Genomic DNA, 15,115 nt, shown 5'->3' with positions numbered 1-15,115 from the left:
TTGGTAGATTCTGGAGAGCCCTGACATTTAAAACTAGGCATTAATAACTTAAAAAGTGCACAAGAAGCTTATTAAACACCACTGTTTACAACAGCGTAACCTACAGCTCTAGGATATTACTGGATCTCGGAAAGCTGCTGGAGAGTGGAGGAGTGCTACTTAACAAAGGTTAGTACTCTTTATCATGGTTTACTATACCAAAAGTCCATTTTACACCAAAGTTCTCCTTTAATTAGTGTAATCAACATATAATAAGGAAATGGTTCATCTCACATATTTGCAAGAACATCCCCTGCAAAAACTCAAAAAACTAAAACAAAATTCTCCTTTAAGGCAAGCAGATGGGGTTTAATAAAAGTTTAATACTAAAAAATACTTTAAACTATTTTTTCTAGATCTTCAAACTTTAAAACGAGTCAATTTGTCCCATTATATAACAGAAGCGCTAACACCTGCCTCATTTTATCAGACATTCTGATACTTTAAGAGGTAACAACAAGAGGAATTTGTCTTTTTTTTTTTTATTGTTTTGGCACAGAAGCCACATTGTTGTCTTGAAATGACCTCAGAGAAAAAGAAGAAGAGAAGAAGAAGAAAAACGGAGAGATCTTTTATCAGTGAGATTAGATTACACTGATATTCTGTGTTTCTACACTCCTCCTCTCTCCTCCTTTACTTTAGGCCATCTGTTCATCATTCTGCGTCGCCTGGATGCCTCTCCTCTCCCTCACGTCCTCGCCGGGGCTCGTGCCAGCTGAGAAAAGGCAGATTCGGTGAGGAGCTGCCTCCCCTGCCACAGTAATGCATGCAGTAATGCATGCGTCCGCATGTGGAGCGCAGCGAGTTCTGGCTGACCCACATATGCCTGGTTTACTGTGTGCGGAGGGAACATGGAGCGGTATGGAATAGTGATGTATGACTCTTTCACTGTCTCATACTCACCCTGCTCTCAAACTGCCGCTCCGCCCTGACGCCGGAATAAATCACGCCACTCTCGGGAGAGAAAAGTGTAAATAATAGTGAGAGATGGTGAACCGCCTGTCAAATTCATGCGTTGAGTTACTCACTGAGGTTTAATTAATAAGAAGAAGTGCAATACAATTAAAAACAATATACAGTGCTGTAAAAAAAAATAAGAGATCACTTCAGTTTCTGTCATTTAGAGCATTTATTTGCAGAAAATGAGAAATTACTGAAATAACAAACAAAGATGCAGAGCTTTCAGACCTCAAATAATGTGGAATAACCCTGTTTTTAATCACAGTTTTTTTTTTCATGCATCTTGGCATCATGTTCTCCTCCACCAGTCTTACACACTGCTTTTGGATAACTTTATGCTGCTTTACTCCTGGTGCAAAAATAATTCAAGCAGTTCAGTTTGGTGGTTTGATGGTTTGTGATCATCCATCTTCCTCTTGATTATATTCCAGAGATTTTCAATTTGGTAAAATCAAAGAAACTCCTTTTTCCAGAGCAAATACTATAAAATACTATAAAAAGCTGTTTCTAAATTATGAATAAATTAACTGTGATTAACTACATTTTTTGGAAAGCTGAATTTAATTTCACTACTAACCACAACCAGGACTGATTAGAATCAGGAAATCACTTAAAAATAGAACCTGGCTGACAACATGAAGCAGATAAAAGATCTCAAAAAGCAGCACATTCAAAGTAACAAAGTCATTTCTAAAGCTTTGGAACTTCAGAAAACCAAATGGAGAAAACATGGAACACTGGTGAACCTTCCCAGGAGTGACCGGCCTAAGAAAAATTACCCCAAAAGGGCATGAAGAACTCATCCAGGAGATCCCAAAACAAACCAGAATGCCAATACACTGTAGCTCTGGCTGTATTATGTTTAGGGTCATCGTCTTGCTGGAATGTCTCAAGTCTTTCGAAGCGTCCAACAGGTTTTCTTCTTCCAGGATTGTTCTGTATTTATCTCCATCCATCTTCCATCCATCAACTCTGGTCTCCTCTGACCACAGAACCTTCTTCCACATGTTTGCTGTGTTCGTCCATGACTTCTTGCCCTGTTGTCTTTCATAAAGGCCAGATTTGTCCTGATCCGTCCGAGCTGTAGGTCTCTGCAGCTCCTCCAGAGTGACCATGGTCTTCTTGCTGGATATGTCAGGTTTGTAGAAACAGTTGTAGAATACTTTTTTTTCTAGTTCTTTTTGGATGATGGATTGAACAGTGCATTTTAAAACCTATAATTCAATAGAAGTAACTGATGAACTTTGTAAAAATTTAAATTAATGCTATTTTTTTGCTGTTATGTTATATTCTATACACCTAATCATGAACATATTTTCAAATAAAGTATGTAGAGTAAAAACGTATACAGTAAACATATCAATAATCACATTATATCTATATCAGATTATTAGGTGAAAGTCACGGCGCGAGTCATTACCTCAGATAATCTCATCGGACTCCTGATTTCTGATTAATATTTTTATTATTTTGCGAGATTGGGGTCAGATAAACATTATGCAAATAAAGTGGTTGAAAGAAGTTTAATTGCTCCCTGATGTGGTTCTCAGGACTCTGCAGTTTAATTGAGGTGCTGGTATTTAAACTCTGGCCCGGTCGTTTTCTGCCGGCGGGGGGAATAAAGAATAAAGTGGCGTTATCCTCGTTATCCTCGTTATCCTCATCCTCACCCTCGGCCTTCTGGGAAATCCTGGTGTCTGCTGGAACATTAGGAGGTGCTGGACAGAGATTGACTCTCCTTCAGAACCCGTCCTCCGTCACTGTGACCCTCCTGTTTGTCTCTGAGTTACGTCTGTAATTAACCAGAAGGTTCATATAAATGAACTATAATGCTATAAATATCAAATGGAGACAAAGAAAAAAAAAGAACAAATATTTAAACTAGTGGTGTTACAATTAAAAATGTAATCTGATTAATCACAATGATATTCTGTGATTAACTGCGATTATTCCCACGTGTTCTTCTTAAGATGCTATACGTTTTTAATAGTGTATATTTATTTTAAATATAAATAAAATATTGAACGTGAAAAATGTAAATTGCAATTATATTTTATTTATATTGTATATATATATATATTGTGTCAATTAAAATACTAGTACAGTATTTTTCGCACTCCTTATAATCCGGTGCTCCTTATGTATAAATAAAGTCTCTCCTGATCACGAATCTCAGCAACACCAAAAATCTGGCTAGTTTTCTATTGGCTAATCGCTACAAACGAAAAGGTTGCCAATGTTGAGAGAAACTGGCTAGCCCTCCCGCTAGCTGTCATCCAGCAAACAAAACTGAGACATTTTCAAGGCTGTAGGTTGCTGTTGGATGTTTCCACTGGCAACAAACGCTGTGGTAATCCAAAGCCTGTTCACAGCCTGTTCACAGCTGAGGAGCTGGCACCAGCCGTTAGCATTAAACAAGCGCTGTGCCAACACAACACAACGTACCAGCCTGTGCCAGTCTGTAGCATCGCTACAACTCAATGTACCAACCTTTAGCATGATTACAAGTCAGCGTACCAACCTGCAGCATCACTACAACTCAACATATGAACATTTAGCATCGCTACAGCTCAACGTACCAACCTGCAGCATCACTACAACTCAAGGTACCAACCTTTAGCATTGCTACAACTCAACGTACCCACCTGCAGCATGATTACAAGTCAGCGTACCAATCTGCAGCATCACTACAACTCAACATATTAACATTTTGCATCGCTACAGCTCAACGTACCAACCTTAAGCATCACTACAACTCAAGGTACCAACCTTTAGCATCACTACAACTCAACGTACCAACCTTTAGCATCACTACAACTCAATGTACCAACCTTTAGCATCACTACAACTCAACGTACCAACCTTTAGCATCACTACAACTCAACGTACCAACCTGCAGCATCGCTAAAACACAATGTACCAACCTGCAGCATCGCTACAACTCAACGTACCAACCTGCAGCATCACTACAACTCAACGTACCAACCTGCAGTATCGCTACAACACAAATTACCAACCTGCAGCATCGCTACAACACAAGGTACCAACCTGCAGCATCGCTACAACTCAATGTACCAGCCTACAGCATCACTACAACTCAACGTACCAACCTGCAGTATCGCTACAACACAAATTACCAACCTGCAGCATCGCTACAACTCAACGTACCAACCTTTAGCATCATTACAAGTCAGTGTACCAACCTGCAGCATCACTACAGCTCAACATATTAACATTTAGCATCGCTACAGCTAAACATACCAGCTTTTAGCATTGCTACTACTCAACGTACCAGACTTTAGCATAACTACAACACAACATACCCACCTTTAGCATCACTACAACTCAACGTACCAACCTTTAGCGTCATTACAACTCAACGTACGAACCTTTACCATCATTACAACTCAACATACCAACCTTTAGCATTGCTAAAACTCAACATACCAACCTTTAGCATCATACAACTCAACATACCAGTCTTTAGCATCACTACAACTTAACATACCAACCTTTAGCATCACTACAACTCAATGTACCAACCTTTAGCATCACTACAACTCAATGTACCAACCTTTAGCATTGCTACAACTCAACATACCAACATTTAGCATCACTACAACTCAACCTACCAACCTTTAGCATCACTACAACTCAACGTACTAGGCTTTAGCATCGGTATGACACAACGTACCAGCTTTTAGCATCACTACAACACAGCATATTAGCCTTTAACATCACTACAACTCAACATATAAACATTTTGCATTACTACAACTCAACATACCAACATTTAGCATCACTGCAAATCAACATAACAACATTTAGCATCACTACAACTCAACGTACAAGCCTGTGCCAGCCTGCAGCATCACTAGAACTCAACATATTAACATTTAGCATCACTACAACTCAACTTACAAACCTGCAGCATCGCTACAACTCAACATACCAACCTGCAGCATCACTACAACACAACATACCAACCTGCAGCATCACTACAACACAACATACCAGCCTTTAGCATTTCTACAACTCAATGTACCAGTATTTAGCATCATTACAACACATTGTACCAACCTTTAGCATCACTACAACTCAACATACCAGCATTTAGCATCACTTAAACTCAATATACCAGCCCTTAGCATGGCTACAACACATTGTACCAACCTTTAGCATCACTACAACTCAACATACCAGCATTTAGCATCACTTAAACTCAATATACCAGCCCTTAGCATGGCTACAACACAATGTGCCAACATTAGCATCAATACAACTCAACATACCAGCTTTTAGCATCCATACAACACAATTCAACATACTTTTCAGCTTTAGAATTTAAGGTGGACTAACTATACTAACAATTTAACCCATTCATGAATTGAAATTGAACAGAAAAAATCAAATGAGCAAAAACTAATCCTATAACAGTTTCAGCACTTAAGGTGGAATAGAAGATTTGTATTTTTTCCAGATTGCTTCTTCGTGCCACCTTAAATCTTTCAGCAGTTTCACCAATGCACCTGTAACTGCTTCACTGTTTAAGGTGAAACGAAAATGTCAAATAAGCCAAGGTTAGTCATAATTTAAGGTGGAACCGGAACTTCTCACATGAAACTATTCATCACTTGGAAGTAACTACTTTATTTTTTTAAGGTGGAATGGAATAATAACTGCTAGCTGAACAGTCTGAGAGTGTAAATAACTCTATTATCACCGTGACCAGGAGTTAAAAAAATAATTCACGCGTTCTGGCACATTAGCATTAGCACATTAGCGAGCTCAAATCAATGCATGGTCTACTATTGGATGCCTGCTGTGAGTAAAATAATAAAATGAATGATAAAATGGTGTGTAAATAATAATAATAATAATAATAATAATAATAAAAATGATGATGTGTAAGATTGAGGTCAGCGCTGACGGTAAATGGATTTGGTGCTCTACGGGTAAAGTGAAGGAATGAGTGTGAAATCCTTTATAAAGGGATTTGTCTCTGCAGGCAGGTAATGGGTAAATCTTCACCCGTCGACCTCAATGCATATGAATTATTCTACAGAGCACCAGAGATCTGCAATTCACTACAGAACACACTAAAACTCACAAAATCAATTAAACATTTAATATCTAACCACCTTCAGACAGCCTGTTCCTGTTTTACTTTATCTTATTTCCTCTTAACCTTTATTTCCTATTTTAGTTTTTCCTTTAGTTCCATTATTATTATTATTATTATTATTATTATTATTATTATTATTATTATTATTATTATTATTATTGTATTAATGCTTTTTTAAATTATTTTGATTATTTTCTCTTCTTCTTCTTCTTCTAATTCTTCTTTTAATTCTTCATCTTCTTCTAATTATTTCTTCTTCTTCTTCTTCTAATTATTTCTTCTTCTTCTTCTTCTAATTATTTCTTCTTCTTCTTCTTCTTCTTCTTCTATTTTTTCTTTTTCTTCTTTTAATTCTTCTTTTTCTTCTATTTCTTCTTTAATTCTTCTTCTTCTAATTCTTCTTTTTTTCTTTTAATTCTTCTTCTTCTGATTCTTTTTTTTCTTCTTTAAAATTTTTCTTCTTTTTCTTCTTCTTCTTCTTCTTCTTATTATTATTATTATTAATAATAATAATAATAATAATAACAATATTAGTAGTAGTAGTAGTATTTCTGTATTTATTTGTATTTTTATTGTACGCTATAAAAGTTTAGTTTTAGCTTATTTTTAGTTTATAACTTTTTTTTAAACTTTTTTAATAATAAAATTATAATACATTTAACTTTAGAGTATTACAATCACTATTATAACATGTATCACTATTTATTATACACCAGGTATATTAGAAATGTACTAAGAATTGATGTTAAATATATGTGCTATTTATTGAAGGTCATTTAGGTACACAACAAACAACAACATGTGGCTTAAATGTAAAGCGCTATATAAAGCTCATCCCCCTGAACACACATAACAAAAAATAGAGAAACAATGTTTTTTTAAAGTTTAAAGGGTTAAAGAGGCGTTTAGACACATCACAGTGTACAGTGTGTGGAACTGCAGGATGATGGTGAGAAGCTCTGTGTTGCTCTCTTGTTAAACGGTGTTGTTTTATCTGAATTTTAAATGCGTTTTTCCACATTTCCAGCGCGTTTCTGTTACAGTCGTGTGAAGACCAGGTTGAAATTATGTGCAATTAGCTCTGTTTGGCACCTCGCTGCTGTTCCTGCACTCCAGTCCTGAATATGTATGTTTCAGTCATGCATACTGTCTAATTATGTCTCCTGCTTTTTTGTAGGAGCTGCAGAGAGAGAGAGAGAGAGAGAGACTCTAATTCAGGAGGAAAATACTGACGCAAGACTTGTTAACTCTGCTGAAGCGATGGTGGAACTTTTCCAAAAGTACAGCAGCTTATAGAACAAAGTACACATGCAGCACATGATGCTCTACAGCAGGAGAGAACATGGGAACAAAGTGTAGAAATAAAATAAAGTACCTAAGAGTCCTATTGGATGACTAAACCCTAGCGAAAAAATAATAGATTAAAGTATACTAAGCATTATGTTACGTATATTATGCTATAGTGCACTAAAGTGTGTTTTCTTGTAGCCACTTTATTATTAATCAGTATATTTAAAGAGTGATAAAATGGAACAACTTTTTTTTGTACTTATTATACTTTAATTGTATAAAAATAGAACAAAAGACTTAATATACTTAAATATACAACATATAATTAAGTAACATTTAATCATTTAAACTACTTCATGTTTGTAACCCCTATATTTTAAATATTCTTACAGTAAAATTATAATACCTTTAATATTGCAACTGTATCAATATTATTATTATTATTATTATTATTATTATTATTATTATTATTATTATTATTATTATTATTATTATTATTATTATACGCCAGGTATATTCGAGCATATGTACTAATAATTGATGTTAAATATATGTTCCTGTCTTTGTCATGGTATGTACAGAATGGCAGACACGTGCAGATACTGATAAAATCAAAATGTGTTTATTATAAGAATAAACAGATGTAATCAGAGTCGATACAGAGAAATGGGTGATCACCAGTAAACAGAGTAATGAAGGCAAAACCATACCATAAACGAGAGACAGTCCAGAGTTCATACACGAGAGATCCAATATCAGAGGTAATCCAAGAGGCAGTAGTGAAAACACAGTCCAAGTCATACACAAACAATCCAGTATCAGAGGCAAAGGCAATAATCGGCGTCGAGAAAACAAAAGCAAGGTCATACACAAGATAAACTGAGACAAGAGATATAGAAACGCTTTGTAAAGAGGAGAACCTACAATACGCGGCGTGGGTGTTTGTGTGGCGTGCACCTTTATAGTGCCAGTAATCAGTATTCGGGACTTCCTGGAGGAAGCAGGTGAGGTGTCACGTGATCAGGTGAGTGCGTGATGTCAGCGGGTGGTGCATTCTGGGTAGTGTAGTTGTTGACCTGAGAACCTCCATTAGAGCTTGGTGTGGAAGGGACAGAGGAGCTAACAGCACCAGACGTGACAGTACCTCCCCCCAAGGGAGTCGGAACGGAGCCGGAACGGGGACGACCACGACGACGTCCACCCGACGGGCAGGGAGTACCGGCGGGAGGACCAGGCGTAGCCTCAGAGGTGCCGGGCAGGCGGGGGTTGCGAGACTGGGAACCCCGACGCACCGGAGCCGAAGAAGAGAGTGAGCGCTTGGTACGCCCACGGGGTCTAGGAGCAGGCTTACCAGGGTGACGGGCATGAAATTCGGCCAGTAGAGCAGGATCCAGCACGTCACCGGCGGCAACCCAGCAACGCTCCTCAGTGCCGTAACCCTCCCAGTCTATGAGGTACTGGAGCACACCGCCACGCCTGCGTGAATCCAACACCTCTCGAACTGCATAGGTAGACGAATCCTCCCCCTCCACTGCCGCGGGCGGCACGTCATCAGGAACAGCCTCAGCAAGCGGACCTGGGACAAGAGGCTTGAGCAGAGAAACATGGAACGAGTTATGCACTCTGTACAGAGCAGGCAACTCAATCTTATAAGTCACCTCGTTAACCTGAGACAACACCTTAAATGGACCAATATACTTAGGCAGCAGTTTCCTACAGGCCCCTTCAAACCTCAAGTCCCGGGTCAACAACCACACCCTGTCTCCGGGTTGGTATTGGGGGGTGGTACCACGGTGCCTGTCGGACTGCTCCTTATACTTGCGTAACACCTCCGAAATCTGCTGATGCGTCTCCTCCCACACCTGCTCACTCCGCTTCATCCAGTCGTCAACAGCAGGTATCTCAGTGGACGACGCTGTCCACGGAGCTAACGGAGGCTGATAACCCAGAATGCACTGGAAAGGAGTGAGACCAGATGTGGAGTTAATCAGAGAATTCTGAGCTATTTCAGCCCAAATCAAATACTGAGACCATTCAGTAGCATGTTTAAAGCAGTACAGCCTTAAAAACTTTCCCAACTCCTGGTTTACTCTCTCACATTGACCGTTGCTAGTGGGGTGAAACCCAGAAGTGAGACTCACGTGTACAAAGTGTTCAAAAAATGATTTCCATACTCTGGAAGTAAATTGAGGACCTCTATCCGACAAAATGTCCTCCGGAACCCCAAAATGTCTGAAAATATGTGTGTATATAGCTTGGGCTGTCTGAAGAGCAGTAGGTAGTGCAGAAAAAGGGATCAATTTAACCCCCCTAGAAAATCTGTCTACAACTGAAAGGATAGTAGTGTAACCTTCTGATTCGGGTAAATCAGTAACAAAGTCTACAGCAATATGTGACCATGCTCGTTCAGGAACAGGCAGAGGACATAGCTTACCGGCTGGAAGGGTTTTGGGTGTTTTGCATTGTGCGCAGACAGAACATGAAACTACGAAAGCCTGAATGTCAGCTCGCATGGTTTCCCACCAATACCGAGCTGAGATTAGTTGTAGCGTACGTGTAACACCAGGGTGACCAGAAGTAAGGGCAGCATGTGCCCAGCCAATGAGTTGATCGCGAAATTGTTCAGGTACATAAATCTTGTGAGGAGGGCAACCCTCCGGAGGTTGTGTGTTAGTTAGACTCTGCTGAATGAGATCATCAAGTTCCCATCTAATAGCTGCTACTCTAACAGTGGGTGGCAGAATGTGTTCAGGCTCGGAAGCGAGGCATGTGTCGTCTGGGGAACTGAAAACACAGGATAAGGCATCAGCCTTAGTATTACGGTTGCCTGGACGAAATGAGATAGAAAAATTGAAGCGAGAGAAAAACAATGACCAACGAGCTTGACGGGGGTTTAGGCGTTTAGCTGTACAAAGATATTCTAGGTTCTTGTGATCAGTTAGAACGGTGAATGGATGTGCAGCACCTTCCAGCCAGTGACGCCACTCCTCTAGAGCCAGTTTAACAGCCAGCAGCTCCCTATCCCCTAGAGAAAAAGGCTATGGGATGTAGTTTAAGCGGTGAACCGCTGCGTTGGGAGAGAACTGCCCCTATGCCAGTATTAGAAGCGTCGACTTCAACAACGAAGGGTAGGTCAGGATTAGGATGTTTGAGAATGGGGGCAGAGACGAAGGCGGCTTTTAACCTTTGGAAAGCTTGGTCAGCTTCAGGGGACCACTTAAGAATCTTGGTGGCATTCTTAGTGAGCGTTGTAAGGGGGGCAGCTATGCTACTGAAGTTCCGTATGAAACGCCTGTAAAAATTCGCGAACCCTAAGAAACGCTGGAGGTCTTTGATAGATTGGGGAACTGGCCAACTAGTTACGGCATCTACCTTCGAGTCATCCATGAGGACTCCCTGAGAACTTATGACATAGCCGAGAAATGCGACTCTCTGAAGGTGGAACTCGCATTTCTCGGCTTTAGCATAAAGATTGTTCTCCAATAGTCTTTGAAGAACCGAACGAACGTGCTGAACATGTGATTCAAGATCGGGGGAATAAATCAAAATGTCATCTATAAAAAGAGTGACGTGTTTCCCAATCATGTCCCTAAATATGTCATTCATAAATGACTGGAATACTGCGGGGGCGTTAGCGAGACCATAGCTCATAACTTGGTATTCGTGGTGGCCATTGGTGGTGGTAAACGCTGTTTTCCACTCGTCTCCCTCCCTAATGCGGATCAGATTATACGCACTACGCAGATCGAGCTTAGTAAAATAAGAGGCCGTACGTAGTTGCTCGAGAGCACAAGGAATGAGGGGCAATGGGTAAGCAATTTTTTTAGTGATGGCATTTAAACCTCTATAATCAATGCAGGGTCTCAGTCCCCCGTCTTTTTTCTTAACAAAGAAAAAGCCAGAACCGACAGGGGACTTTGACGGCCGAATGAAACCTTGAGCTAACGCTTCGGTAACATAATCATTCATAGCCTTTTCCTCATCGAGAGTGAGGGGGTAGACTCTAGCTTTGGGTAGGGTGGCACCCTCCACTAGGTCGATAGCACAATCATAAGAGCGATGCGGAGGTAATTTAGTAGCATTATCCTTGCTAAACACCTCTAAAAAATCTGAATATTCAGCGGGTATAACAATGGGATCAGAAACCTCAGGACTTTCTACAGTAGTGGACTGAATGATAAGACTATCCAGCGCTAAACAATGTTCATGACAGTGAGAAGACCAAACCGTGATATCCCCATCGCGCCAGGAGACAGTGGGATCGTGGGTTTTCAGCCATGGCATGCCCAGGATAATAGGATGCTCGGTGCAGGGAAGCACGAAAAGTGGCAGTTCCTCAAAATGAAGAGCGCTGGCTTGCAGGGTGATGGGTAGTGTTTGTAGCGTAACAGGTTTGGAGCGAACCGTCTTCCCGTCCACAGCATGGATGGCTAAGGGACGTAGAAGATCTCGGGTGGGTACGTTATGCTCCTTAACCAGGTCCAGACTGATGAAGTTCCCTTCCGACCCAGAATCTACAAGCGCTGAGACAGAGAGCATACCATCAGGCAATACAATATTTACAGGTAACGAGAAACATTTAGAACGAAGAATTGTGTTTTGCTTACGTACCACGTTAGCGCGTGGAGAGCACTCCACGCGCTGTCCCAGGGCTGGAGCTTTCACAGGTCGGGTCAGGAGACCACACTCAGACTTGAAATGACCGGCCTCCCCACAATAAAGGCATAGACGAAGCCGGATCCGGCGCTGTCGCTCCTCTGGAGTTAGCCGGGTTTTCTGGATGTCCATGGGTTCTGGGGCAGACAGCGCAGCTTTCTCTGGTGTGGGGGCGCGGGGCAGAGTCACTGGAGTGTGTTGAGCGCGAAGGCTGGTCTTGGGGCGGCGTGAGAGAAGTTGATCCAACCGGATAGATAGTGAGATGAGCTGGTCCAGAGTTAGTGAATCATCTCTGCAGGCTAACTCCCTCTGTATATCTGGGTTTAGTCCGCATCTGAACACGTTTATCAAAGCAGCGTTATTCCACCCACTTCCAGCTGCGAGAGTGCGGAACTCCAAAGCGTAGGAAGCCACCGGCTTCTGACCTTGCTTGAGAGCCAGCAAAAGTTCTCCATTGGACTGTCCGTAACGCGAATGATCAAAAACTGAGCAAAAAATGGCCAAAAAGTCAGTGTAACTAGCCCCAGAAACTTCCTCCCAAATAGCTGTTGCCCACTCTAGTGCCTTACCAGAAAGCCGGGAGATAATAAAACCGATCTTAGCATTATCGGTTGTAGGTGGTGAATTACTGAAAAACACGGAGCATTGTAAAAGAAAACCTCTGCATTTTTCCGGATCCCCATCAAACATCTCCGGTTTAGAGACAGAAAATCCAGACACAGAAGAGTTAGCATTGGGCATACTGGGGGCAGCTAAAGGGCTAGGGCTAGGCTCAGTTAAGCCTCTGAGGTGAGCTAGCAGCTCAGTAAGTTGTTGCTGCTGCGTGGTTTGCTGGCGGGCTAGCTCAGAAACAGCTTGGGTCACACCAGCGAGCATTTGCTGGTGCTGACCGAGTAGCCTCCCCTGGTTGGCTAGACCAGATTTAATAGCCTCAGTATCCGCTATCTGATTTTGAACGGCCGCGAATTCTGTCATGGTATGTACAGAATGGCAGACACGTGCAGATACTGATAAAATCAAAATGTGTTTATTATAAGAATAAACAGATGTAATCAGAGTCGATACAGAGAAATGGGTGATCACCAGTAAACAGAGTAATGAAGGCAAAACCATACCATAAACGAGAGACAGTCCAGAGTTCATACACGAGAGATCCAATATCAGAGGTAATCCAAGAGGCAGTAGTGAAAACACAGTCCAGGTAATACACAAACAATCCAGTATCAGAGGCAAAGGCAATAATCGGCGTCGAGAAAACAAAAGCAAGGTCATAAACAAGATAAACTGAGACAAGAGATAAAGTAACGCTTTGTAAAGAGGAGAACCTACAATACGCGGCGTGGTAGTCTGTTTGGCGTGCACCTTTATAGTGCCAGTAATCAGTATTCGGGACTTCCTGGAGGAAGCAGGTGAGGTGTCACGTGATCAGGTGAGTGCGTGATGTCAGCGGGTGGTGCATTCTGGGTAGTGTAGTTGTTGACCTGAGAACCTCCGTTAGAGCTTGGTGTGGAAGGGACAGAGGAGCTAACAGCACCAGACATGACAGTCTTTTGTAAGTAACACACTTCTAGTGTTTGTTGGTACTTCGTTGGGTATAAAAATATATGTTAATATACTGTACTACTGCTACTAATTTTTAGTGTGTTAAAAATGTACTTTAAATTTATAAAAGTAGTACTTTAATTTACTTTACATTATACATTGTACTTAAGGTGAACTGCTGTACCAACTTTTTTTAAACACACTTTGGAAATAAGTATACTGAATTACATTAAACTAAAAGTGGTCTATTTATTTAAAATACACTATTTTGTACATTTAAAAAAAAGTATGATCAAATTGTACTTTTACACATTTTGATGAAAGCATAATATTAATGTATTTTTTAATATATTTTAAGTAAGTACATACATTAAGTAAATCTGTTAAATATTTAGACATTTCTCAATATGTTTTAAGTACATTTAGGTATACATTTTATATAATTAAATACCCCTGCTACTAAGTATTATTATATTATAGTGCACTAAAGTGTTCTTGTAAAAAAATGGAACTATTTTAAATATACTTAAATAACATTTAAACATTTAAACTACTTCATGTATGTAACCCCATATTTTAAATATACTTACAGTAAAATTATAATACATTTAATGAGTATTACACCTGTATCACTATTATCACTATTATTATTATTAGTAGTAGTAGTATTAGTATTAGTATTATTAATATTGTTATTATTACTGTACACAGGTTTACATATTAGAAATGTAATAAGAATTGATTTTAAATACATGTGATCTATTTAATTTATTAAAGTTAAAAATATGCTTCTCATTCCTGTATGTTGTAAGAGGCACTCTTCTAGTGTTCGTTGGTACTTTGTAGGGTATAAAAATATATTTTAATATACTGTACTACTACTCATTTTTAGTGTGTTAAAAAGGCACTTTAAATTTTATAAACATTGTGATTTTAATTTACTTTCTTAAAAGTTACATCATACATAACACACTTTGCTTAAAAAAATGTACAAAAGTGTATTTTTAAATATGTATTTTAGAAGTATACTGAATTACATTAAACATAACAGTAAAAATATATATAAAACACACTATATTGTATTTTTTAAAAAGTAGGATAAAATTTTACTTTTGAACATTTGATGAAAGCATAATATTCATGTATTTTTAATATATTTTAGGTGAGTACATAAATCTTCTAGTATATTAACAGCACACTTAGACATTTCTCAATATGTTTTAAGTATATTTAAGTATATATTTTTTCTAACTTTTCTAAATTCCCCTGCTGTAAAACCTTGAATCTTTATAGATATTGATAATTTTTTTTGTAGTTGTAATTCCTCCCCTGACCTTTGGGGGCAGTAGTGGTTATTTACCTCAGATTACAAGCCATCAAAGATGGATGACATATGGTAACAATGGAGGGTCAGAGGAAGCTGTTGCTTCATTCATTTGACTAATGAACCTTACTTATTACTTATAAAAGTACTTATTTGTACTTTTTTGAAGTTTTGTTCAG

General features: G+C 39.4%; 1 protein-coding gene across 1 annotated transcript in view; it reads right to left on the bottom strand.

The window, feature by feature from the left end:
• The window catches only part of LOC125806063 (uncharacterized), a 452,361-nt gene extending 441,579 nt beyond the window's left edge, over positions 1 to 10,782 (bottom strand). The window contains exons 1-2 of the mRNA XM_049485571.1: positions 10,778 to 10,782; positions 8,335 to 9,037 (exon numbers count right to left, since the gene is read on the bottom strand). Coding sequence (XP_049341528.1) covers positions 8,389 to 9,037; positions 10,778 to 10,782 — 654 coding nt within the window. The 3' untranslated portion in view covers positions 8,335 to 8,388. The remainder of the gene's footprint in view (positions 1 to 8,334; positions 9,038 to 10,777) is intronic.
• Between the last annotated feature and the right edge of the window lie 4,333 nt (positions 10,783 to 15,115).

Source organism: Astyanax mexicanus, chromosome 12 (genome assembly GCF_023375975.1).
Source record: "Astyanax mexicanus isolate ESR-SI-001 chromosome 12, AstMex3_surface, whole genome shotgun sequence".
Lineage (NCBI taxonomy): Eukaryota > Metazoa > Chordata > Actinopteri > Characiformes > Acestrorhamphidae > Astyanax > Astyanax mexicanus.
This window is presented reverse-complemented; position numbering and strand designations above follow the sequence as displayed.